The 23,444-nt window shown below is 41.6% G+C and overlaps 1 protein-coding gene across 5 annotated transcripts in view; it reads right to left on the bottom strand.

Annotated features, from left to right (window-relative positions):
* Window positions 1–7,009: 7,009 nt before the first annotated feature.
* LOC129816465 (collagen alpha-3(VI) chain-like) overlaps window positions 7,010–23,444 on the bottom strand; it is a 91,493-nt gene continuing 75,058 nt past the window's right edge. For 3 of the 5 annotated variants that reach the window (XM_055870994.1, XM_055870995.1, XM_055870990.1), the window contains 16 exons: window positions 23,226–23,288; window positions 22,857–22,919; window positions 22,251–22,283; window positions 22,091–22,127; window positions 21,360–21,865; window positions 20,956–21,064; window positions 19,928–20,629; window positions 19,570–19,678; window positions 17,310–17,365; window positions 16,860–17,120; window positions 16,348–16,431; window positions 13,870–14,055; window positions 13,367–13,417; window positions 9,110–9,295; window positions 8,228–8,344; window positions 7,010–7,898 (listed from right to left, as the gene is read on the bottom strand). In XM_055870994.1, coding sequence (XP_055726969.1) covers window positions 7,858–7,898; window positions 8,228–8,344; window positions 9,110–9,295; window positions 13,367–13,417; window positions 13,870–14,055; window positions 16,348–16,431; window positions 16,860–17,120; window positions 17,310–17,365; window positions 19,570–19,678; window positions 19,928–20,629; window positions 20,956–21,064; window positions 21,360–21,865; window positions 22,091–22,127; window positions 22,251–22,283; window positions 22,857–22,919; window positions 23,226–23,288 — 2,604 coding nt within the window. In that variant the 3' untranslated portion in view covers window positions 7,010–7,857. The remainder of the gene's footprint in view (window positions 7,899–8,227; window positions 8,345–9,109; window positions 9,296–13,366; window positions 13,418–13,869; window positions 14,056–16,347; window positions 16,432–16,859; window positions 17,121–17,309; window positions 17,366–19,569; window positions 19,679–19,927; window positions 20,630–20,955; window positions 21,065–21,359; window positions 21,866–22,090; window positions 22,128–22,250; window positions 22,284–22,856; window positions 22,920–23,225; window positions 23,289–23,444) is intronic. The other 2 variants (XM_055870992.1, XM_055870991.1) reach the window with 2 other exon arrangements.

Genomic DNA, 23,444 nt, shown 5'->3' with positions numbered 1-23,444 from the left:
ATGTAGCCTAATGTAATAACAACATGTATTGTGTAACATGAAGTCCTATGAGTGCCATCTGATGAAGATCATCAAAGGTTAGTGATTCATTTTATCTCTATTTTTTGTTATTTGTGACTCCTCTATTTTGCTGGGAAAATGGCTGTTTTTTTGTGACTAGGCACTGACCGAACATAATCGCATGGTATGCTTTCGTCGTAAAGCCTTTTTGAAATCGGACACGGTGGTGGGATTAACAACACGTTTATCTTTAAAATGGTGTATAATACTTGTATGTTTGAGGAATTTTAATTATGAGATTTCTGTTGTTTGAATTGGCGTCCTGCAGTTTCACTGGCTGTTGACAAATCGATCCCATTAATGGGATTTCACCCGTAAGAAATTAACTCCTGCAGAATTATGCATATCTTGCAGTAAATTACACAAATATGTTGGTCTTGTGGAGAAAATGATTACTTTCTTTCAGCGTCTCTTGAGGAAATGCAAATGTGCGTGTAATGTGATCATCTTTGACACTGTTATGCAAGCAGACAGTATTTCAACCACATAAAATATGCAACCAAGCCTAACTGACGAGAAACGTGTTTCATAATTTTCTCAGCTTTTCATTCCTTCAAACTGATGACATTTGTGTACTTTGCACAGGACCAATATTTCCACTGTTTTGGAGTTATTGTGTACGGGATAGGATGTTTACAAGCGTCAACTCAAAAAATGAATACGTGAGTAATAATAACGGGATATTGGTGTGCATGTAAATGTGGTCAGTGAGAAACTCAATTAGATCAGATAGATGTGTTGTAACTGTTGCCAAATAATGACATTAACATACAGTTGAAGTCGGAAGTTTACATACACCTTAGCCAAATACATTTAAACTCAGTTTTTCACAATTCCTGACATTTTATCCTTGTAAAAATTCCCTGTCTTAGGTCAGTTAGGATCACCACCTTATTTTAAGAATGTGAAATGTCAGAATAATATGATTATTATAATAATTATTTATTTCAGCTTTAATTTCTTTCATCACATTCCCATTGAGTCAGATGTTTACATACACTCAATTAGGATTACCTTTAAGTTGTTTAACTTGGGTCAAACGTTTTGGGTAGCCTTCCACAAGCTTCCCACAGTAAGTTGGGTGAATTTTGGCCCATTTCTCCTGACAGAGCTGGTGTAACTGAGGTAGGTTTGTAGGCCTCCTTACACGCACACGGTTTTTCAGTTCTGCCCACACATTTTCTATGGGATTGATGTCAGGGCTTTGTGGCCACTCCAAAACCTTGACTTTGTTGTCTTTAAGCCATTTTGCCACAACTTTGGAAGTATGCTTGGAGTCATTGTCCATTTGGAAGACCCATTTACGACCAAGCTTTAACTTCCTGACTGATGTCTTGAGATGTTGCTTCAATATATCCACATACTTTTCCTCCTAATGATGCCATCTATTTTGTGAAGTCCACCAGTCCCTCCTGCAGCAAAGCACCCCCACAACATGATGCTGCCACCCCCGTCCTTCACGGTTGGGATGGTGTTCTTCGGCTCGCAAGCCTCCCCCTTTTTCCTCCAAACATCACAATGGTCATTATGGCCCAACAGTTCTATTTTTGTTTCATCAGATCAGAGGACATTTCTCCAAAAAGTATGATCTTTGTCCCCATGTGCAGTTGCAAACCGTAGTCTGGCTTTTTATGGCGGTTTTGGAGCAGTGGCTACTTCCTTGCTGAGTGGTCTTTCAGGTTATGTCGATATAGGATTTGTTTTACTGTGGATAAAGATACTTTTGTACCTGTTCCCTTCAGCATCTTCACAAGGTCCTTTGCTGTTGTTGTGGGATTGATTTGCATGGTCCCATTGTGTTTATTCTTGTGTACTATTGTTTGTACAGATGAATGTGGTACTTTCAGGCATTTGGAAATTGCTCCCAAGGATGAACCAGACTTGTGGAGGTCTACAATTTTTTTTCTGAGGATTTTATTTTGATTTTCCCATGATGTCAAGCAAAGCTGCACTGAGTTTGCAGGTAGGCATTGAAATACACGCACAGGTACACTTCCAATTGACTCAAATTATGTCAATTAGCCTGTCAGAAGCTTCTAAAGCCAAGACATAATTTTCTGGAATTTTCCAAGCTGTTTAAAGGCAACTTAGTGTATGTAATCTTCTGACCCACTGGAATTGTGATACAGTGAAATAAGTGAAATAATCTGTCTGTAAACAATTGTTGTAAAAATTACTTGTGTCATGCACAAAGTAGATGTCCTAACTGACCTTCCAAAACTATAGCTTGTTAACAGAAAATGTGTAGAGTGGTTGAAAAACAAGTTTTAATGACTCCAATCTAAATGTATGTAATCTTCCGACTTCAACTGTATATTGCTAAGAATGTGAGAGTTTGGTGATTCCCCTAGCAACCCAGACACCAATGACCAATTCCCTAACCACATTCCCAATAAGGGATATCTCTAGGTGATGTGCCTTTTGGGGCAGTATAGTTAGGCCCTGTCCAGAAGAAACCCTAACCCCTCATCCCTAGACACTTATGTACATATACCTACTTGATAGGTGTAAGCAATAGGGTGAATGCACTTTGAAGTACATCTCTGCTCTGTTAAAAGTACACTGAAGAAAAGCTATTTTATTGATCATAGTGAATTAGGAGTATAAATTAAACAGGTTACCATTCCCACCAACATTAGACAATCATAAAGAAAGCCCTTAAATTGCTGAAATAAATAAATCAAATAAATTATGAGAATAATCAGATTAACGAATACCTGACACAGACATTGTGGTTTAGTGGGAGAATTGGAGTACCTTGAACCAAGTGGTTTTGATGTTCCCCAAAAACGCTTCCCCAAAAAATGTATTCACTCACTGTCCCACAAAATCATCCTGTTGTCCCACATCCGGGTAGTTTAAAAGTGGTCATCCTAGTCAAAAATCATAATCAAACATGGGCTTGCCTTGACAGTCTTGCATGGCCCAATCAAAAAAGCAGTTATCTTTTGATACAGCAAATACTCCCAAAGGGGTTCAAGGAATGTTCAGTCAAAAAGTTGGAACACTGTTGCTTGTTGATTCGTGTTAACATGGCGATCAACATGAAATAGATTGGGGTAGTTAAATGCTTTTGTAACGGTAGTCCTCCTCCTCTTCAACCGAAAAGGAGGAGTAGTGATGGAACCAAGGCGCAGCGGGTTGTGAACACATAATTTATTTAAAGACAAGACGAAAAAACACGAACTTCACTATAACTAACAAAACAACAAACGGAGTAGACAGACCTGGACGACGAACTTACATTAAACACGAAGAACGCACGAACAGGGAAAAATAGACTACACAAAATGACGATGTACAAAAACAAACCGAACAGTCCCGTATGGTGCGACAAACACTGACACAGGAGACAACCACCCACAACGAACACTGTGAAACAACCTACCTAAATATGACTCTTAATTAGAGGAACGCCAAACACCTGCCTCTAATTAAGAGCCATACCAGGCAACCCTTAAACCAACATAGAAACAGAAAACATAGAATGCCCACCCAAACTCACGTCCTGACCAACTAACACATACAACAAACTAACAGAAATAGGTCAGGAACGTGACAGATTTTCCCTCCCTGATCCAAATGTCTCATTTGCATATGACTTTAGGAACGTTTTTGTGAAGGGTACAGTCCTGTCTTGGCCATCAAAACTACTGCAGAGGTAGGACATCTGGAGTTACTGTGCTGAGTTGGAGAGGGGGTGCCAGTGACCCCCCTTACAGTACTAAGCTCAAATTCATAGTTCACCTCTTCCTCCACAGTCCCCAGAACAGTTTGAGCTCCTTGGACGTGACCTGTGAATGTTCAGGGTAATCTTTGTAGCCAGCATGAAAGTGCAAGACAAAATGTGCAGACTTAGTATTTCAAAGGTGAGAGGCGCACTGTAAACTATTTGGACGAGGCCACCATTATCCCTGCCTATGACATGAAAGGGTCAGTGTCGCTTTCATCCACATAAAGGGATTCTTTGGGATTTTGGCAGTTTTTATCTACTTTCCAGGAGTCCAATGAAGTCGTGGATACCACTTTTATGTCTCTGTGTGCGGTTTACTAACTAGCATTTGCGCAGTGACTGGAAGTCTATGGGTATCTGCTCATTGCTCTAATGCTAGTTAGCATTAGCTTGCGAAACTACCTCTAACTCCCAGTCCTACTTAGCGAGACAGGTCAAGACAAGTTGATGTTTGTGATGAAGATCAATAATAGACCACAGATAAATACTTTCTCGTCGCAATGAACATGAATTTGATCACTTAGAAGATGAATGCATCAACTTAACCTGTCTAGGATCAGCGTGCCGCTAGCGGCACTCCCCCCCCCCCCCCCCACTGAAAAACCAGTGCCGCGAAATTCAAAAAAAATATTTTTTTAAAATATTTAACTTTCACACATTAAAGTCCAATACAGCTAATGAAAGACACAGATCTTATGAATCCAGTCAACATTTCCGATTTTTAAAATGTTTTACAGGGAAGACACAATATGTAAAGATGTACATCTATTACCTAAAAACACATTAGCATATTCCACCATCTTTTATTTGTCCACCAACACCAGTAGCCATCACCAATTCGGCTAAACTAAGATATTTATAGCCCCTAACCAACAAAAAAACTCATTAGATGACAGTCTGATAACATATTTATGGTATGGGATAGGTTTTGTTAGAAAAAAGTGCATATTTCAGGTAGATGGCATAGTTTACAATTGCACCCACCATCACAAATGGACTAGAATAATTACAATGAGCAACGTGTTTACCTAACTACTAATCATCAAACATTTCGTAAAAATACACAGCATACACGAATCGAAAGACACAGATCCTGTGAATACAGACAATATTTCAGATTTTCTAAGTGTCTTACAGCGAAAACACAATAAATCGTTATATTAGCTTAGCACATAGCAATTAGCAGCCCAGCATTGATTCTAGCCAAAGTGAGCGATAAAAGTCAACATCGCCAAAAGATATTAATTTTTTCACTAACCTTCTCAGAATTCTTCCGATGACACTCCTGTAACATCACATTACAACATGCATATACAGTTTGATCGAAAATGTTTATATTTAGCCACCAAAATCATGGTTAGACAATGTGAAATGTAGACAAGCTGGTAAAGAAAACGTCCTTGCGCCACTTAGACAGTGATCTACTCTTATACATAAATACTCATAAACGTGACTAAAAAATATAGGGTGGACAGGGATTGATAGACAATTTAATTCTTAATACAATTGCGTTATTACATTTTTTAATTTATCCTTACTTTTCAATACAGTTTGCGCCAAGCGAAGCTACGTCAAAAAACATGGCGTCCTAAGCCACTAAAATGTTTCGACAGAAACACGATTTATCATAATAAAAATGTCCTACCTTGAGCTGTTCTTCCATCAGTATCTTGGGCAAAGGATCCTTTCTTGGGAGAAATCGTCTTTTGGTGGAAAGCTGTCCTCTTGCCATGTGGAAATGTCAACTACGTTCGGGATGAACTGAAAAGCGTGACCAACTTTTCACATCGTTGCAAAAATAAATGTCCCAAAATCGCACTAAACGGATATAAATTGCTATAAAACGCTTTAAATTAACTACTTTGTGATGTTTGTAACTCCTATAACGAGTGAAAAGATGACCGGAGAAATATAACAGGCTAAACTAATGCTTGGAACAGGAGAGGGTCGGTGTCTTCCACGCGCGTTACGCAGCAAGAAAAGACTTGCTAGCTAAAGGTTTTTTTCATTTGTAGGGCCTGTGAACGAGCAATCGAGCCCGTTGGAATCGTCATCACGTAAAGGCATCCAGGGGAAGACGTAAGAAGTGTCCGTATAGTCATAGCAACGACAGTGCCCGTTTAAATGACTTCAGAAAAGTGGCCAACGTTTCTCAAATCTGACTCCATGTCAGGGAAATTGCTGTAGAATGGGCTCTGTTCCACTTAGAGACAAAATTTCAACTCCTATAGAAACTATAGACTGTTTTCTATCCAATAATAATAATAATATGCATATTGTACGATCAAGGATTTTGTGGGAAGCCGTTTAAAAAATTAGCCACATTAGCATAAATAGTCTAAACAGCGCCCCCATCCCCAACAGGTTAATGAGTACAGTAGTAAGCCAACCATACCATGGCAATTCTATTTTCAACAGTGGAATATAATACCTAAATGGTGCTAGTAGTCCCATCTCAACTTTCTACACTGGTTAGATGATCAATCCCTAAACTCGTGTGACTTATGTTCGCCGGTAAGTGCTTTGCTGGACCTTTTCCTAGTCCTCTCACAAATTATCAAAAATGTATGTTGTGTCAGTATCAGATGCACACACACACACACACACACTGTTAGTACAGGATCTCTCACTCTGTTAAAGATGCACGCTCAAACTTTTGTATAACTTCAGACAGTTGTTTTGAAAATGGCACTCACGAGCCAAAACTGGACCCCTTTGTTTGTTTACTATGTCATCCATTTGTGTACTACACCATTCATTTGGTGTGATATGCTACGAATGTAACAGTTTGTATGATATCATACACATTTTGCAATTTGTGTGATATGTTACGAATCCAATTCATGCAATATGTTACGAATTTGTTGTGCTTTAAGATCTTCCTTTTTCACTTTTGGCCTGTGTCTCTTTCTTGGTCACTCTGACATTTCCCAGGCCCCAAGGAACAGTCAGTACTTTACAAGGGCTTTGCTCTCAAACTGAGTCATCTACCAGATTTCCTCCAGCCTTACAGGCCCAGACCCTGAATTTCCTCTTTAACACAGTACTGTCCATTTGATTCTCATGTTCAAAAATAGAGTTTCATCGGTTTAATTCCTTCCCTCTGAATTTTCTCCAGTCTTTTGCTCTTTGATTCTATGTTTTGATGTTAGATACACAGCGTGCTGCATAGATGGTGATTCAAGAGATCAAAAAGAAGAAATTCAATGCTCGAGCTTATTAGAAAGTCTAATTCATTTTTATTTCCCCCCCGTTCCCAGATGAAACACAAAGTTCAGTAAAACAAAACAAAAAACAGCTTGACAAGTACATTCCATCTTCAAAAAACTGGAACATGTGTTTGAGGCAGTGGTTCCAGAAGTGCATTTACGTTACAGGATGAATTCCTTTCGACGCTGAGAAATTGGTTGAACTCATTATATACACACTGCCAGGTAGGACTTGTGTTAACATCAGCGTGAACTCTGCAACTAGGAGAGTTTTTGGCATGGTGAGGGAAAGTAAATTGGGGGATATATCAAATCAAATGTTATTCATCACATGCTTCGTAAACAACATGTGTAGAGTAACAGTGAAATGCTTACTTACTTATTATATAGTGAAGTAAAAGAAACCTATGATGACCCTTTCAAAGTCATTGTGGACTTGTGTGTGAATGTTAGTGTGTGTGTGTGTAAATAACAATTTGTTGATCATCTCTGTCCCAAGATGTTCATACACATACTTATAATTATAAAAACTTATTCTCATGAGTTTATTATTTTATGACAAACATATGGTGTAACTGTTGCAGAATTTTACATTACAAACACTGGACGTACTCTGCAATTCCATCAGAGAAAACTAAAAAACCCTATGTAGCACCAGTAGGAAATATCATGCAGCAAAAAATTGTGTTGCTTTCATTTTGTGAAAAAGACTACTTCAAGATTGTTTTTGATCAAATCCTGTTCATGGAATCCAGTGCAGCCACCTTTCCTTTGGTATAGCTTTTCTTTGGCCATTTTAGTTGGTTTTCTTCCGCATCTCAGAAGAGGAATGTGTTGACAATGAATCAAGTCCTCCTATGTTCGTATTGCGGCAATGACTCCTTGGTTGACAGGTGCTGTCGGTGAAAAGCAGGGAAAAAGACAAACATGATTTCAAAAAATGTACCAATTCTCCCTGCATTTTGGAGTTTCCCTTATTTGATCTTGTTCTGAGGGCAGGTCTACCTCGACGGCAGAAACACATGTGATTGGTTAATGTTAGTCATGAAATGTGACTGGTTAAGTTTAGACACGTAATCCCAATTGGCTAAGGTTAGGGTTAGGTGTTGGGTTAAGTTTATAAATTAAAATGTTATTGGTAAAGGTTAGGGGTTGTGGTAAGATTCGAAAGAGCAACTTTGTATATAGAAAACTTTGTTACGCCCCCATTCTACCACCAACCTACCACCGAGCGAGCCTTTTCTTCTCTTTCCTTTCATTCTCACTCGTCGCTGTGAGTGCCGCTCGGGATTTGCACGGCTTTCATCCAACCAATCCCATGCCTTTTGCCCTCGAGGCAGAGCTGCCCTCAGGACAAGATTGAAGGAAAACTCCACTGAGCATTTATTTACACATACAGAATATTTGCAATAGCATGTCTGTCCTTGAGAAATTAGTTTTAGGTGGATTGACAGATGGAACATCTCTCAGCAACGGGTATGGCTGAAATAGCCGAATCCACTCATTTGAAGTGGTGTCCACATACTTTTTTATATATGGTGTAGATCTAACTACAAGGAGGTGAGTAGACAGTCAACGGTTAGATACTAGATAAATACACAGAGTATACGAAACATTACGAACACTTTCCTAAAATGGAGTTGCATTTTGGGTGGTGGACCAGTCTTGATAGACACGTGAAACTGTTGAGTGTGAAAAACCCAGCAGCGTTGCAGTTCTTGACACAAACTGTTGCACCTGGCACCTACTACCACACCCGGTTCAACGGCACTTAAATCTTTTGTCTTTCCCATTCACCCTCTGAATGGCACACATACACAATCCTTATCTCACTTGTTTCAAGGCTTAAAAATCCTTCTTTAACCTGTCTCCTCCCCTTCATCTATACTGATTGAAGTGGATTTAACAAGTTCTTAATGTTTTGTATACTCAGTGTTTACAGACCGACGACTGAATAGATGGACATAGACAGTTCGACAGACACCAGCAACTAAATATAATTATTGTACAAATAGACAGACTAGATGAATGAATGGAAAAATAGATGGACAGGCAATAGCAGAGACAGACAAAGGCACACACAGATATGATGACTAGCTACACCCACCTGCTTTTCCACAGGCCTTCTCACACTCCTCTTGAGTTTCGAAGCGATTCTGGTTGCCGCCACAGCCTCCGTACCAGAAGCGTGAGCAGCTCTTGCTGAGTGCATCGTAGTGCCACTTGAGAACAAACTTTGCGCATGCGCCTTCCTCTTTGGGGAGCTGACAGATTTTCACTCCTGTCAAGGCCGCTGTGAGGGAGACGAGAATAGGCAGGCCAATGAATATGTGTCCGACGACAGGGTTCGAAAACCAGGGTTAAGCCGTTTAGCCAAAGCCTATGCATTGCGCACATAGCAAAGCAAGGACACCGCAGAACACGTGCTCTGAAAAGGTACACTGTTAGGATATAATACAATGGTGTGGCCAAGGACATGTTTTTGCAGGTGTAGTGTGTACAGAACATGGTTCATGCAGTGGGAATGAAAATCGAATGACATCCAACGTCAATAAACATGTTGTCAGTTTTTGTTTGTGGAGACATGTTGGAATTCATTTCAGGATAACACAAAACAGTGACATCTGTTATCCATTGACGTGACATCTGTTTATGTTGAATATTTGTCCACGTGTTTTTGGGGATGCCTGTATGATCCAATAGTTGTTCCAATAGGGTATTAATTGTAACATGATAGAGGTGAATATGATATACAACTTGAGAGAAAGCACTCCCCACCACAAGCCATTCCTTCTACAAACTCAAGATCTCGAATATAGTTTACAGTGCTACAGATCATAATAAGAACTCTCTGCCGCCCATTTAGACCAAGACCTAGGAAAACTAAGTCTGACAGTGAACCACATAATCAGGCTCATTGATGCAAAGTTCACTAGTCCAAAACACAATGAACCCTGCAAAGAATAGCCCTCTTCATTAATTTGCTCCACGCTTATGACTTGTCCCAGTTTCAGGAAAGACTCAAGTTTAACTTTCCCTTTCTCCATGCTTGGCTTTTCACTCATTCACTACTTCATTCAGAGGCAATGGAGGGTTTTTTTGCCAGACACAAAGGGGATCTTTGTTTGCAGAGTGAACACAGACCGAGGAAATTGTGTTATGCAATGTATATGACCTGCTACAGTAGAGTTTATGTATCAGGGTTTTCCACGGATCTGGGCAAGAGGACCGAATTTAAATCATGTTTCAGTTGAGAGTCAGGGTTGCCTGCCTGAAACCTAGACATGTTGGTTTTAGGAGGAAATGCTTTCATGTTTATGTCAGCTGAACCGCAAAGCATTTGGATGACGCACTAAACAGCGATCAAAGACGGTCATATGTTCTACAGAGGTAGTTGGAATGGATCAGGCTGTAATGTATTAAGATGAGAGACCACAGCTAAATGTGAGGCATGTTTTTTCCACCATAGTCTGAGAATAGTGGTCCTTTGTAGCTCAGTTGCTAGAGCATGGTGCTTGTAATGCCAGGGTAGTGGGTTTGATTCCTGGGACCACCCATGTGTAAATTGTATGCACTCATGACTAAGTTGCATTTGATAAAAGCATCTACTAAATGGCATATACACTGAATGTACAACACGTTAGGAATATTGAGTTGCACCCCCTTTTGGCCTCAGAAGAGCCTCAATTCGTCAGGGCATGGACTCTACAAGGTGTCAAAAGCATTCCAAAGAGATGCTGGCCCATGTTGACTCCAATGCTTCCCACAGTTGTGTCAAGTTGGCTGGTTGGATCTCTACTCCGAATAGCTCGTTCCATCTCATTCCACAGATGTTCAATTGGATTGAGATCTGGTGACTGGGAAGGCCACTGCAGTAATCTGAAGTCACTGTCATTTTGGTGGAACCGTTCCTGGACAATCCTAGCGTTGTGGCATGGGGCATTATCCTGCTGAAAAAAATCTATTTGTAGATGGATACACTGCTGCCATGAAGGGATGCACCTGGCAATGATGTTCAGATATCCTGTGACATTCAAACGTTGCTCCACTTTTATCAAGGGGCCCAATGTGTGCCATGGAAACATATCCCACACCATCACACCACCAACTTGCAATGTTGACATGCGGAACGATGGATGCATGTACTCGTGTGGTTTTCTCCATACCCTAGTCCTCTCATCAGCATGAAACAGCAGGAACCGGGATTAATCAGACCAGGCAATGTTTTTACAAAATTCCAGTGTCCAGTGTTTTCGTTCCTTAGCCCACTGCAACTGCAATTCCTTGTTTTTTGCTGAAAAAAGTGGAACTATGTAAGGTCGTGGGCTGCCATACTGCTTTTGTGTCAAGGTAATCTTCTAAGGGTCTTTGGGCACCAATGTTGTACTGGACTGTCAGTTGACTAACTGTCTGTTGCTTTGTCAGCCTCTTTTGTCCTCTTTCATCAATGACCCTCTTCGACTACTGGTCTGCCGTTAGCTGGGTGTCCTTTGGGTGGAGGACCATTCTTGATAGCAGATGGGAAACTGTTGAGTGTGAAAAACCCAGCAGAGTTGCAGTTCTTGACACAATCAAACCGGTGCGCCTGGCACCTACTACCATACCCTGTTCAAAGGCACTTAAATGTTTTGTCTTGCCCATTCACCCTCTAAATAGCACACGCAGAATTCCATGTCTGAATTGTTTCAAGGCTTACAAATCCTTCTTTAACCTGTCTCCTCCCCTTCATCTACACTGATTGAAGTGGATTTAAGAGATGACATCACCATCAAGGGATCATAGCTTTCACCTGGATTTACCTGGTCAGTCTATGTCATGGAAAGAGCTGATGTTACTAATGTTTTGTACACTCAGTGAATATTATATACTGAACAAAAATATAAAAGCAACATGTAAAGTGTTGGTCCCATGAGCTGAAATAAAAGATCCCAGAAATGTTCCCTACTGTACACACAAAAAGCTTATTGCTCTCCAATTGTGTGCACAAATGTGTTTTGTTTACATTCCTGTTGGTGTTATCTTTGCCAGGATAATGTATCCACCTGACAGGTGTGGCATATCTTAAAGCTGATTAAAAAGCATGATCATTACACAGGTGCAGGGGCAATAAAAGGCCACTCTAAAATATGCAGTTTTGTCACACAAAACAATGCCACAGATGTCTCAATTCTTCACAGAGCATGCAATTGGCATGACAACTCCACAGCTGTTGCCAGTTAATGTAATTTTAATTTCCCTACTATAAGCCGCCTCCAACATCGTTTTAGAGAATTTGGCAGTACGTCCAACTGGCCACACAACCACAGACCATGTGTAACCACACCAGTCCAGGACCTCCACATCCAGCTTTTTCACCTGCAGAATGTTTGAGACCAGGCACCCGGACAGCTGATGAAACTGTGCCTTTGCACAACCAAAGAATTTCTGCACAAACTGTCAGAAACCATCATCTGCATGCTCGTAGTCCTCACTAGGATCTTAACCTGACTGCAGTTCGGCGTTGTAGCCATTTTCAGTGGGCAAATGCTCACCTTCGATGGCCACTAGCACGCTGGAGAAGTGTGCTCTTCACAGATGAATCCCGGTTTCAACTGTACCGAGCAGATGGCAGACAGCGTGTATGGTGTCATGTGGGCGAGTGATTTGTGCCCCATGGTGGCGGTGGAGTTATGGTATGGGCAGTCATAAGCTACGGACAACGAACCCAATTGCATTTTTTCGATCGCAATTTGAATGCACAGAGATACCGTGACGAGATCCTGAGGCCCATTGTCGTGCCATTCATCCACCGCCATCACCTTATGTTTCATCACGGTAATGCACAGCCCCATGTCGCTAGGATCTGTACACAATTCCTGGAAGCTGAAAATCTCCCAGTTCTTCCATGGCCTGCATACTCACCAGACATGTCACCCACTGAGCATGTGTGGGATGCTCTGGATCGACGTGTATGACAGTGTGTTCCAGTTCCCGCCAATATCCAGTTCGCACAGCCATTTAATAGGAGTGGGACAACATTCCACAGACCACACTCAACAGCTTGATCAACTCTATGCGAAGGAGATGTGTTGTGCTGCATGAGGCAAATGGTGGTCACACCACATACTGACTGGTTTTCTGATCCACGCCCCTACCTGTTTTTTTTTAAGGTATCTGTGACCAACATAAGCATATCTGTATTCCCAGTCATGTGAAATCCATAGATTAGGGCCTAATTGATTCATTTAAATTGACTGATTTCCATATAAAACCAGTCAGTATGTGGTGTGACCACCATGCAGCACAACACATCTTCTAACTCAGTAAAATCTATGAAATTGTTGCATTTATATTTTGTTCAGTGTATATTAATAGCTTTACTTACCGGGAGCTGGAAGGATCTCAGTCTGAAGCTGTTCCACTTGTTGCTGAGGTTCTGGTGATGTAGAATAGGAAAAAAACAAGAGTTTTTGAAGTCAACCTTTTACCAACTGATCTACAACAACCCATAACACTTTAATTGAACGATATTTCATAGAACTGTTTTTACACTGATAGCATGATATAATAGATGTTGTGTACAGTCATGATAGGTGACTTTGGTGTATGTCACATGAAATAACACTCAAGTAACAATATACAAAAGTACCACGGTTAGCTTATCAGCTAGCTAACCAGGTAGCATAGCTTATCAGCTAGCTAACCAGGTAACATAATATGCATTCACTTTCAAAAGCATGTCATTAGCTATCAGGACTGCTTAAAACAGCTGTTATCAAGCAAAAGACAGTCTACAATTGGCTACTTAGTTAGTTTGTCAAATTAGACCAGTCAGGTGCAAAGAGCCTCTACAAGCGTTCAGAAAACCTGGCAACAAGGACCACTCACCTGACCTCATGCAGCGTTTCAAGCACTGGCCTTCAGTCTCGAACCTATTGCCATTGCCTTCACAACCACCGTACCAGAACTGGGTACAGATCCCATTCTTTCTGTCAAAGAACCACTTAGCCTGATGGTTTTTGCACGCCAATCCAGGGTCAAAGTCAAGAGAGCATGGGTCTGTGAGCTCGTTAGCTAGAACATGCAAAAACAAGACCAGTCACAAGAGGGGTAAGAGAGAAGAGAGAGGTATTAGTATGGTTAAGATGAACATCACCCATCTAAAAGCATATTTGAGTTACTGTGAGCCAGTTGTCAGCCATCACTAAACAGTAAGTAATTAATATGTAATGAAATTGTTAATGGCTAGAAGTGTTTGAAAAGTGAAAGCAGAACATTTGTTAGGAAATGAAATGTATCTCATTGCTGGTAAATGAAACTCGTGAAAATCAATTAGTAGGACTATTGCACATTGCAGTGGTTGAACATCTGTAATTAATATTGTGAGTAGTTTTGAACAGTAAATTGTTCATTGTGAGTCGAGTGGAAAAGGTAGGAGTTGTACAGGAGCATAGGTTTCTATTGGTGAATTGTTGAGATGAAAGAATAATAGCCATATTCAATAAACTGCTCTTCCATTAACGATGTTGCTATCAGAGTTAATATATGTTAATGTTAGTACATTTTAGTAATTTATTAGGTCTGTGGCTGTGCGATCTCCGTGATATGCAGCGAAACCACCATCTGTACTTAATCCTGTTGAGCCAACTCCACAAGTACCTCTCGGGTAATGCTGAGAAAGTACATGAATTGATCCACAGTCTTGGACTCAAGCGTACCTGTCAAAACCACCCTACGATAAAGTCCTTTCTGCTTTGCACATTACATAGTGCTAGTATAGCATGTCCCTATTGACAACAGTTTCCAGCTGTGCTAACATAACTGCAAAAGGGTTTCTAATGATCAATTAGCCTTTTAAAATGATCAACTTGGATTAGCTAACACAATGTGCCATTGTAACACAGGAGTGATTGTTGCTGATAATGGGCCTCTGTACGCCAATGTAGATATTACATAAAAAATCTGCCGTTTCCAACTACAATAGTAATTTACTACATTAACAATGTCTACACTGTATATCTCATCAGGTTGATGTCATTTTAATGGACGAAAAAAAAGGCTTTTCTTTCAAAAACAAGGACATTTCTAAGTGACCCCCAAACTTTTGAATAATAGTGTATTTATATAATATATACAGTATATATCATATGACATGTACATAGATCATGAACATATACAGTATGTCTATAATCAAAATATCAGCAGTCACTATGACAACTATTGTAGATGACCTCACCTCTTAGCTATTACTACCTTATGTTTCTACCATATGGGAACGCTTGCAGTGGCCTCACGCCAAGGCTCAACATGTGAGCAATAAATCTTCATCAATGGAGTTCTTTTCCACAAGACATGTTAGACTTTGTAGGTTTTGCACTGAAAAATAGCCTGCAGATATTGCAGGTTTACAGCTCTGATGGCCCTGCAACCTATTTATTTTAGGACAGTTTTTTTTAAGGGTCTCTCACTTTTAAAAGCTACAGGCACTAAAATAACACTGACGATATTGTCTTGTCAGTGAACAGTTCTGTTGTTTATCAAGTAACAGTCTCCTCTGGACTTCTTGGCTCCACACTGAGTTTGCACAATTTGATTTCCATGATATAGACTGACCAGGTGAAATCTATGATCCCTTATCGATGTCACCTGTCAAGAACTACAACGCTGCTGGGTTCTTCACGCTCAACAGTTTTCCATGTGTATCAAGAATGGTCCACCACCCAAAGGACATCCAACCAACGTGACATAACTGTGGAAAGCATTGGAATCAACATGGGCCAGCATCCCTGTGGAACGCTTTCGACACCTTGTAGAGTCCATGCCCCGACGAATGGAGGCTGTTCTGAGGGCAAAAGGGGGTGCAACTTAATATTAGGAATGTGTTCCTCATGTTTTGTACATTCCGTGTATAGTAAAAGCACATTTGTTATTTTCTTTAAGGCCCACTCTGTGATATTTACAGACGTATTTCATATTTTAAACTAATTATATATGAGTGGGCTTTTAACTTGAAAATGATGGAGCACCATGTGTGATAAAGCTTAATGTGCTTTGAAGAGTGATGCTGCTCAATACGGTTGGATTATTGGTGGCAACAACAATGCGGCCAATGAAAATCCAAACACAATGAATTCTCATTAGAGACCATTAGATAGAAACAAAGGGGAACGCTTCTCAAAAGTAGAGGCGGGCCCTTTTTGAGTTTGAATTGCAAGTTCCCATGGGATAAATCAATTGTCCTCAATGCCTAATAAATCAGCTAACTGTTTAAAGAAAACCTGGTTTAAATCACGCCGACCATCTTTCTCGCTCACACACACACGAATACACACGTGCACACACACACACACGACAGGTGTCACTCACCAATCTCTGGTTTGTCCAGTGGTGCAGTGGCTATGATACCGGTCACCTCCATGGGAGCAGCGACTTTATGCTCTGTTGCTGCTTCTGTCCAATCAGACATTACATAGTAATGGTCAGTGGATTCAGTTAAAACAATATTTATGGATGTTGTGTGGCTTGTCTGCCAACAGGTGACTTGTTTTGTTTTGTCTTACATTACAAAAAGGAACAAATTCCAATGAAATATATGAACGCCAAAAAGATATTGACGAAACAGGAAAAGCCGCTATAATCATTGCTTGGATGTTCCACAACAATAAACCAATAGTAATTTCATTATCATAATAACAATGAATTTGAAATGTTATTTTTCCAAATAATAAAGGCCTACTGTACAGTATACACATATCTATCAATCACTCTGGCGAAACTGTGATCATTGACTATGGATTTCAGGTTGACATCACCATTGCAGAGTAAAACAGGTAACCTAAGCACACCAGACAATCACTGTGGTGTGTTCATGGACTTACTGGTGGTAATAATGCCTTTGTGTACGGCCGCAACGTGGCCCTGGGCGGTGTGTGTGGTCACCACGGCGTGGTAGGTCTGGGCGCTCTCCAGGCCGCCTATAGTGAGCTCCGTGCCTGTCACATTCCTCCTCAGCACCAGTGTGTGGTCGCTCAGGCGCGTCACCACCACCTCGAAGTAGGCTATGAGCTTGGGGTCCGGGCTGGCCCAGCGCAGGGTCAGGCCACTGGAAGTGGCATTGGCTACGTGCAACTCCTCTTGGTCTAGTGGTCAAACCGGGTGGTATTTACACACACGCAAAAATAACACACAAGCAGACAATAAAATCACAGTCAAAAAACAAAACACACACATTGACAATTGATTAGTCTTTGAACCACCACGGGAAATGGGGATTGATTTATTGAACTGGATGTAAACCCTGCTATTTCATTTTATATTTCATGTCTTACCTTTGTGCTTTCTTGGATGGACTGCCTGGTGATTTTCATGGTGTTTTTGATGTTTCCTACACATAGAGTGGATTATTGACACAGAATGTATAAGACTCTACCAGTGGAGGCTCCTCAGAGGAGGAAAGGGAGGACCATCCTACTCAGTGAATTTCAGAAACATTTAATATAATGAAACTTTTAAAAAGTTTTCCTTTTTAGATAAAACTATACGAAATATATGTTGCCAAATGTCTACAGTAGTCTCAACAGCACCCTCTAGGGTAGCACCATGTTGTAACCGGAGGACAGCTATTTTCCATCCTCCTCTGGCTACATTGACTTCAATACAAAACATATATTGCTCATGCTGCTCACCCCCTTCCACAAACCTATGGTAATTAGACGACTTCCAGACGACATCCTCCAACCAATCAAAGCCTTTGCAGTATGAACTGACATGTTGTCCATCCAATCAAAGGATCAGAGAGTGAACTTAGTACTATGCATGTGTGGTTACGAAGCTTGGTGAGTGTGTGACATTGTTGGACAGATTGAGAATGAGAGTTGATTTTTGGGGGGATATTATTCAATTCAAATTAGGAGATGGAGGAGGTAGATTATATATTGTTTTCTTGGTTTTAGAACTTTATTTTGTAACTTTAGTAGCAAGTAGTTAGCTAGCTAGAGAGCAGTTTTCTCTGCCAGAATGGCTAGCTAACGCTAATGACAATGAAGTGGATTTCTTATTGAAGAACCCCTTTCGTGCCCAGATCAGTTTCAAGCTTCTGGAAAAAACCTGCATCGATCATGTAATGGATGAAGGTCTGCATATTCCAACAGCGCAACACAACAAGAAGGTAAGAAGAAACAAGGATACAGCATTTTGGGGCATGTAAGAGTTGGCCATTGTAAACAATGGCTCGTTGCGGGATGAAGCAAGGGGGCACAATGAGAGGGAAAGTTCCGCTAACAAGGGCAACGATAAGGAGCTTGCAAAGATAATTGCACATTACGATGCTTTACTTGGTGAACATATGGACGTTTCTACTGTCTTCTCTGGATTGTCAAAATCAATTCAGAATGATTTGAAAGCTTCCATTGCATCAACTATTGAAAGTGGCAAATGGATGAGACCACAGACATCAGCTGTCAATCAAGTATGTGGATGATCAGGGCTTCATTCAGGAACGTTTGTTGGGCTACTTTCAAGTGTCAAGTGGGTGAAATATGCAGTCTGTTTGACTTTGTTAATTCTTAGATGTCTGCGTTTAACTTCATGGAGAACCTTGCTGCCCAAACCTATGATGGCACTACTGTAATGGAATTAACTAATCTTCTATTTGTATTTACTTCTAAGTTCCTCCTGTTCCCTGATTAAGAGGGCATGACCACTCCACCACCAGTGTCAACTCTTTGATATGAACAGAAGCCATGTCTCATATGCCCTCTCATCCACTGGCACATTGAACGTTTCCATTCCAAGCCCTGTGAGTAGCCCTGTCATTTTTCTCTCGTTACTGTACGTAGAGTCAATTACATAGACAAACACATTCACATTATTACACATCAATGCGAGACACTTCGGAGGATCGTGTCTGTCTGTCTGTCTGTCTGTCTGTCTGTCTGTCTGTCTGTCTGTATGTATGTTAGTCTATTAAACATTTTAAAATATAGAATTTGTTCACCTAATCCTTGTATCCAGCATTTCCACACCTTGGGCAAATTCATGATTCCTGACATCATTCACATCAATGATTTTACTCCTTGCTTGGACAAACTCATTCTTAGCTCTTTTTTCTAACTGTGTTGTGTTATTGTTGTTTGCCTTCTCAGTCAAATCCTGTCCTGCCCTCAGTAGAAGAGTTGAGCTCTTCTCCAACACCACCCATCCGTGATGAGCCTGTCCTGCACTGAAGCCTCTGAACACCTCAACCCCTGCCCTACACTGAAGTCATGCCTCTGAACACCTCAACCCCTGCCCTACACTGAAGTCATGCCTCTGAACACCTCAACTCATGCCTCATACCCTCATTCAATCACCTCTGTGATCCCTTCCCAACACTGTAAGGAACCTTCTCATTCCCTTTCCCCATTATATTTTACTACAAATGTCTTTATTCATTGTTTTAGGTTAAAATAATTGGTCTTTGACGATGCCGTGGGTCTCCAGCCTCTGACTTCTACCAATACATAAACTATAGTGATTTACATGACAATCATGTTGAACAATGTCATAATATGATACAAATGTATCATGTAACATGATCTGAATACTCACTCTTGGCTGTGGTGTGATTTGGGGAAGGGGAACTTGGGGAATGGCTGGTCACTCTGGTACCAATGACAGTTTTTGGAGACTTCAGGGGACATGTAGAAAGCGTTCTCAACTGCAGACACAAGAGGAAAAGGACAATCTTCACCTATGGTGTCGACCTGACTAAAAGGCCATTACAACATTTGTAAGTGGTTTCCACAATGTCAACCTGAACGACTGTCAATGTGTCAACCAGTATGTGCATTCAAACTAATTATTGAATTAGCTTTTTCTATGAAAAGCCTGTTATCAGTGAATAAAAGGTGGACATAAGTCTAACAGGTACTCAAAAGACGGCAACAGTGTGAAATAAAGCACTTACTGCTGAGATACTTGGGCAGCAGTCGGCCAAAGTTCTGAATGTGTTTGTCGTAGAAGTGCGAGGTGCTGGTCAGCCTCTTGAAGAAGACGTCGGACGGCTCACTGGCCATACGCATCATCACGCGGGCGTCCCCAGCACTCAGCTTCTCGCCAACGCCCAGGATGACCAAGAAATAGCCCTTGCACTTGGCCTCGGTGGCCACGGCAACCAGCCGCTCCTCATCCTCCTCCACTGGGCCTGTCACGAACAAGGTCAGCACCTTGAGGTCACGCTGGTGGGGCGCCCTTTCAAACACCTGCTCCACCGTGTGCTCGATGGCTGCCGCCAGCGCCCGCCCACCCTCCAGTTGGGGCGTTTTGTCCAGGAGGAAGTTGCGGATGTCTTGTGCCGAGCGGTGGTCGGTCAGGCCCACGTCCACGCGGATTGGCGAGCCGCTACTGTTGCGCAGGAACTCGTAGGGTGCCTGCTGGATCACAGCCACACGGGCGTGGTGGATGGATGCCATAGGGTCTGACGAGACTTCAAGCTGCTCTACGATGTGCGCAACGTAGCGTTTAATCTCGGTGAAGACAGTGGGGTAGGTGGTCTCGGAGCTGTCCATGACGAAGGCCATGTCAATGTCCACGTCGGTGGTGGAGGACCTCCTGTCTCGCGACTGCTGAGGGGGGACGTAGTCACAAATTTGGTCTGGGGCGCAGGAGTCTGGAGAATAAATGAACACAGAAATTGTCTCAGGCGTTTTGGCTTGTTATGGTTTTCATTATGTCTTACTGGGTTTGTTTGGAAAGCTACTTTAGTTTGGTATGCAACTGTCAATGGCACCAAGAGGCAATGTGCATCCAATAAGCTTACAATAGAAGAACTATGATCAGAAAGAAAGTGTGGACAAATCAGTTACACCATCATAAATAATTTCAAAATGTAGAACACAAGAACACACGTCTTGGGTGTTGAATATAAATGTAAATAACAATTCAATGCAGCATTTGTGTGAAGTCAATCTCTGAGGATATGAGAAAAGCTCTTACCCAGGCAGATGTGGCAGCTCATGACCTTTTGGATAGCCGAGTTGTACTGTGCACTTCCGGGATTAGGCAGTACGATCACCTGACCCAGTGCTGACCCAGTGTTGTTCATCTGACACACAGGGAGGAGGCAATGACAATTCAAAAACATGGCCAGGTCAGCTGACAATAAGACATCTCTGTAAATTCATGTTTAAGTGTTATACACTGATTTCAGGTACCAGAGCAATAGCTACATTCCAATATCTATACTTTCACATTGCATGCCAATATATTCGTTTCTTCTAAATACTATGGTAGTGTAGATAATGGAGCACAGCCAAAATGATTCCCTACTTTGTATTATGGTATCAGAGCAAAACTTTACCCTGTGTAAGAGGGGTCTATTTCTGCATCCTTTATATTACCTTCAGGGCTCTGGTGAGCTGGCCATCCTCTTTGTTGACCAGGAACACCGAGGCGATGCCGGAGTCGTAGAGACGGAGGGCCGCGGCGCTGACCGCCCGCTGATCCTTCACTGGCCCGTTGACAAAGAATATGGCCACCTTCCTCATGAGGAAGCCACTGCGCACCCTCTTGAAGGTGTTCTGCGCCAGGAAGTTCATGGCCGTCTCCAGGCTGCGCTGTTTGCGCGTCTGTAATGCCTGCAAGCCTTCCACGCGCTGCACCAGGGAGCGGCGCTTCAGCGCATCGGCAAAGCGGATCTCGGTGGTCACCTCATTGTTGTAGAGGGTGAGGGCCACGCGGGCACCGCGTGGGCAATTGCTCTCGGAGATGGTGATGTTGCCGACCAGGCGGAGCACGGCGTCACGCATGTTGTTGAATGCGGGCCGACCCACGCCATCTGAGGCGTCCAGGGCGAAGGCTAGCTCAGTGGGGTAGAGAGGGCACTCCTGTTGACCATAGCAGCAAGCTGAGAATAAAATGAAAAAGAAAACAAGTTTAGGGCCTTTCGTACTCATATGTCAATTTTTTTTAACGTTTTGGGGCTAGGGAGGGAGGTCGGTTATGCAGTGTGTATCTGAGGTGGTTTTACATGACATACGGTTGTGGGTGCCCCGACCGCCCCTTCTAGTGCCAATTAATACATTAAATATGGTATATTACATGGTGATCAGTGTAAGAATTTTATACTTACGACAGTTGTCTCTGATTTTCTTCACAAGGTCACATTGCTAAGGAGAAAACGGACAATTTCAAACCGATGTTAAGACATTGTACAGTACATATTCCACACATGTAAACTTTGGTCAATTTTCCTATACAAAATGTCTTCTGTCTGATAAATGGATTCCTACCACAACGCCAGGTCCTCTCGGTCCTTTCTGGCCCTGTGGGAAGACAAACATTAGAGTTGAACAGATGGACACAGCTGGAAGGAGACAAAGCACTAGGCTACTTTCTCAGGCCTGGCACCACTCCAGATAACAACACCATTATTTGTGTCCATTTATATAAACAATGAACGGTTTGTAATGACGTTATATACAATACATGTGCTACTTGGCAAACCTCCAAAAGACGGTGAATGTTACAAAAGGACGTATGGTGATGTTATAATGTGACATTATGTGGGAGGTCAGGATATTGAATTTTATGGGTAAATATAGATAGCCTCTTCCTAGACCTGAATTAAACTGCTAACAATGTCTTAGACTATAAAGTCATGACTATGAATATCTATAGAGTAGTGAATATCTATAGAGTTTATTATGCAGAGCCAAGGAGAGAATACATGGTTTATAAAGTGTTGTGAACACATGTGGCTGGTTTCCTGGATCCAGATTAAGCGTGGACTTAAACGCATTATAAGTGGAGAATCTCAATTGAAAGTGCTTTTTAGTCCAGGACCATGATTAAATATGGGTCTGAGAAAGGGACCCACTGTAAAAGTCAGTGCTTACATAAGGCCCGGGGTATCCAACCTCTCCCTTTTGACCCGGAGTACCGATTTCCCCTGAAACACCCTAGAACAGCAATACAACAGCATTAAAAGTCAGATTTAAAAAAAATGATTTTGTATGATTTCATTCCAAATGTATGCATCAATTTACCCATACTGTATGGTACACTCTACCTTGATATTTTTACATTTCTATTTGGTAATTTAGCAGATACTCTTAGCCAGAGTGACTTACAGTCAGTGCATTCAACTAAGGTAGGTAAAACAAACACATATCACAGTGGTTGTTTTAGTTATGTTATCAGTTAAGAAACACCCATAGCACACAGCACCCCTCATCCCAGTCTCCCACCCCAGCTAAAGCACTCACCCTCTGGCCACGGTTTCCTATGGGTCCTGGTCCGCCATTGTTTCCTCCATCACCTGCCGCTCCCTGCATGGTGACAGAAACATCAGTGTAGGAACTGTCACATGGAACACTAAGACAGACACCTATCTGAATTTGACCAATTTGGCTAATTTTCATTTTTGTTGCAAAACAAATTGGAGAGGCTACTCTCTACAGACAGATCATATTTCCACCTGAGAT

This window comes from Salvelinus fontinalis, chromosome 19, assembly GCF_029448725.1.
Source record: "Salvelinus fontinalis isolate EN_2023a chromosome 19, ASM2944872v1, whole genome shotgun sequence".
Lineage (NCBI taxonomy): Eukaryota > Metazoa > Chordata > Actinopteri > Salmoniformes > Salmonidae > Salvelinus > Salvelinus fontinalis.
The sequence above is the reverse complement of the archived record's forward strand: the minus strand, read 5'-3'. Positions and strand labels throughout refer to the sequence as shown.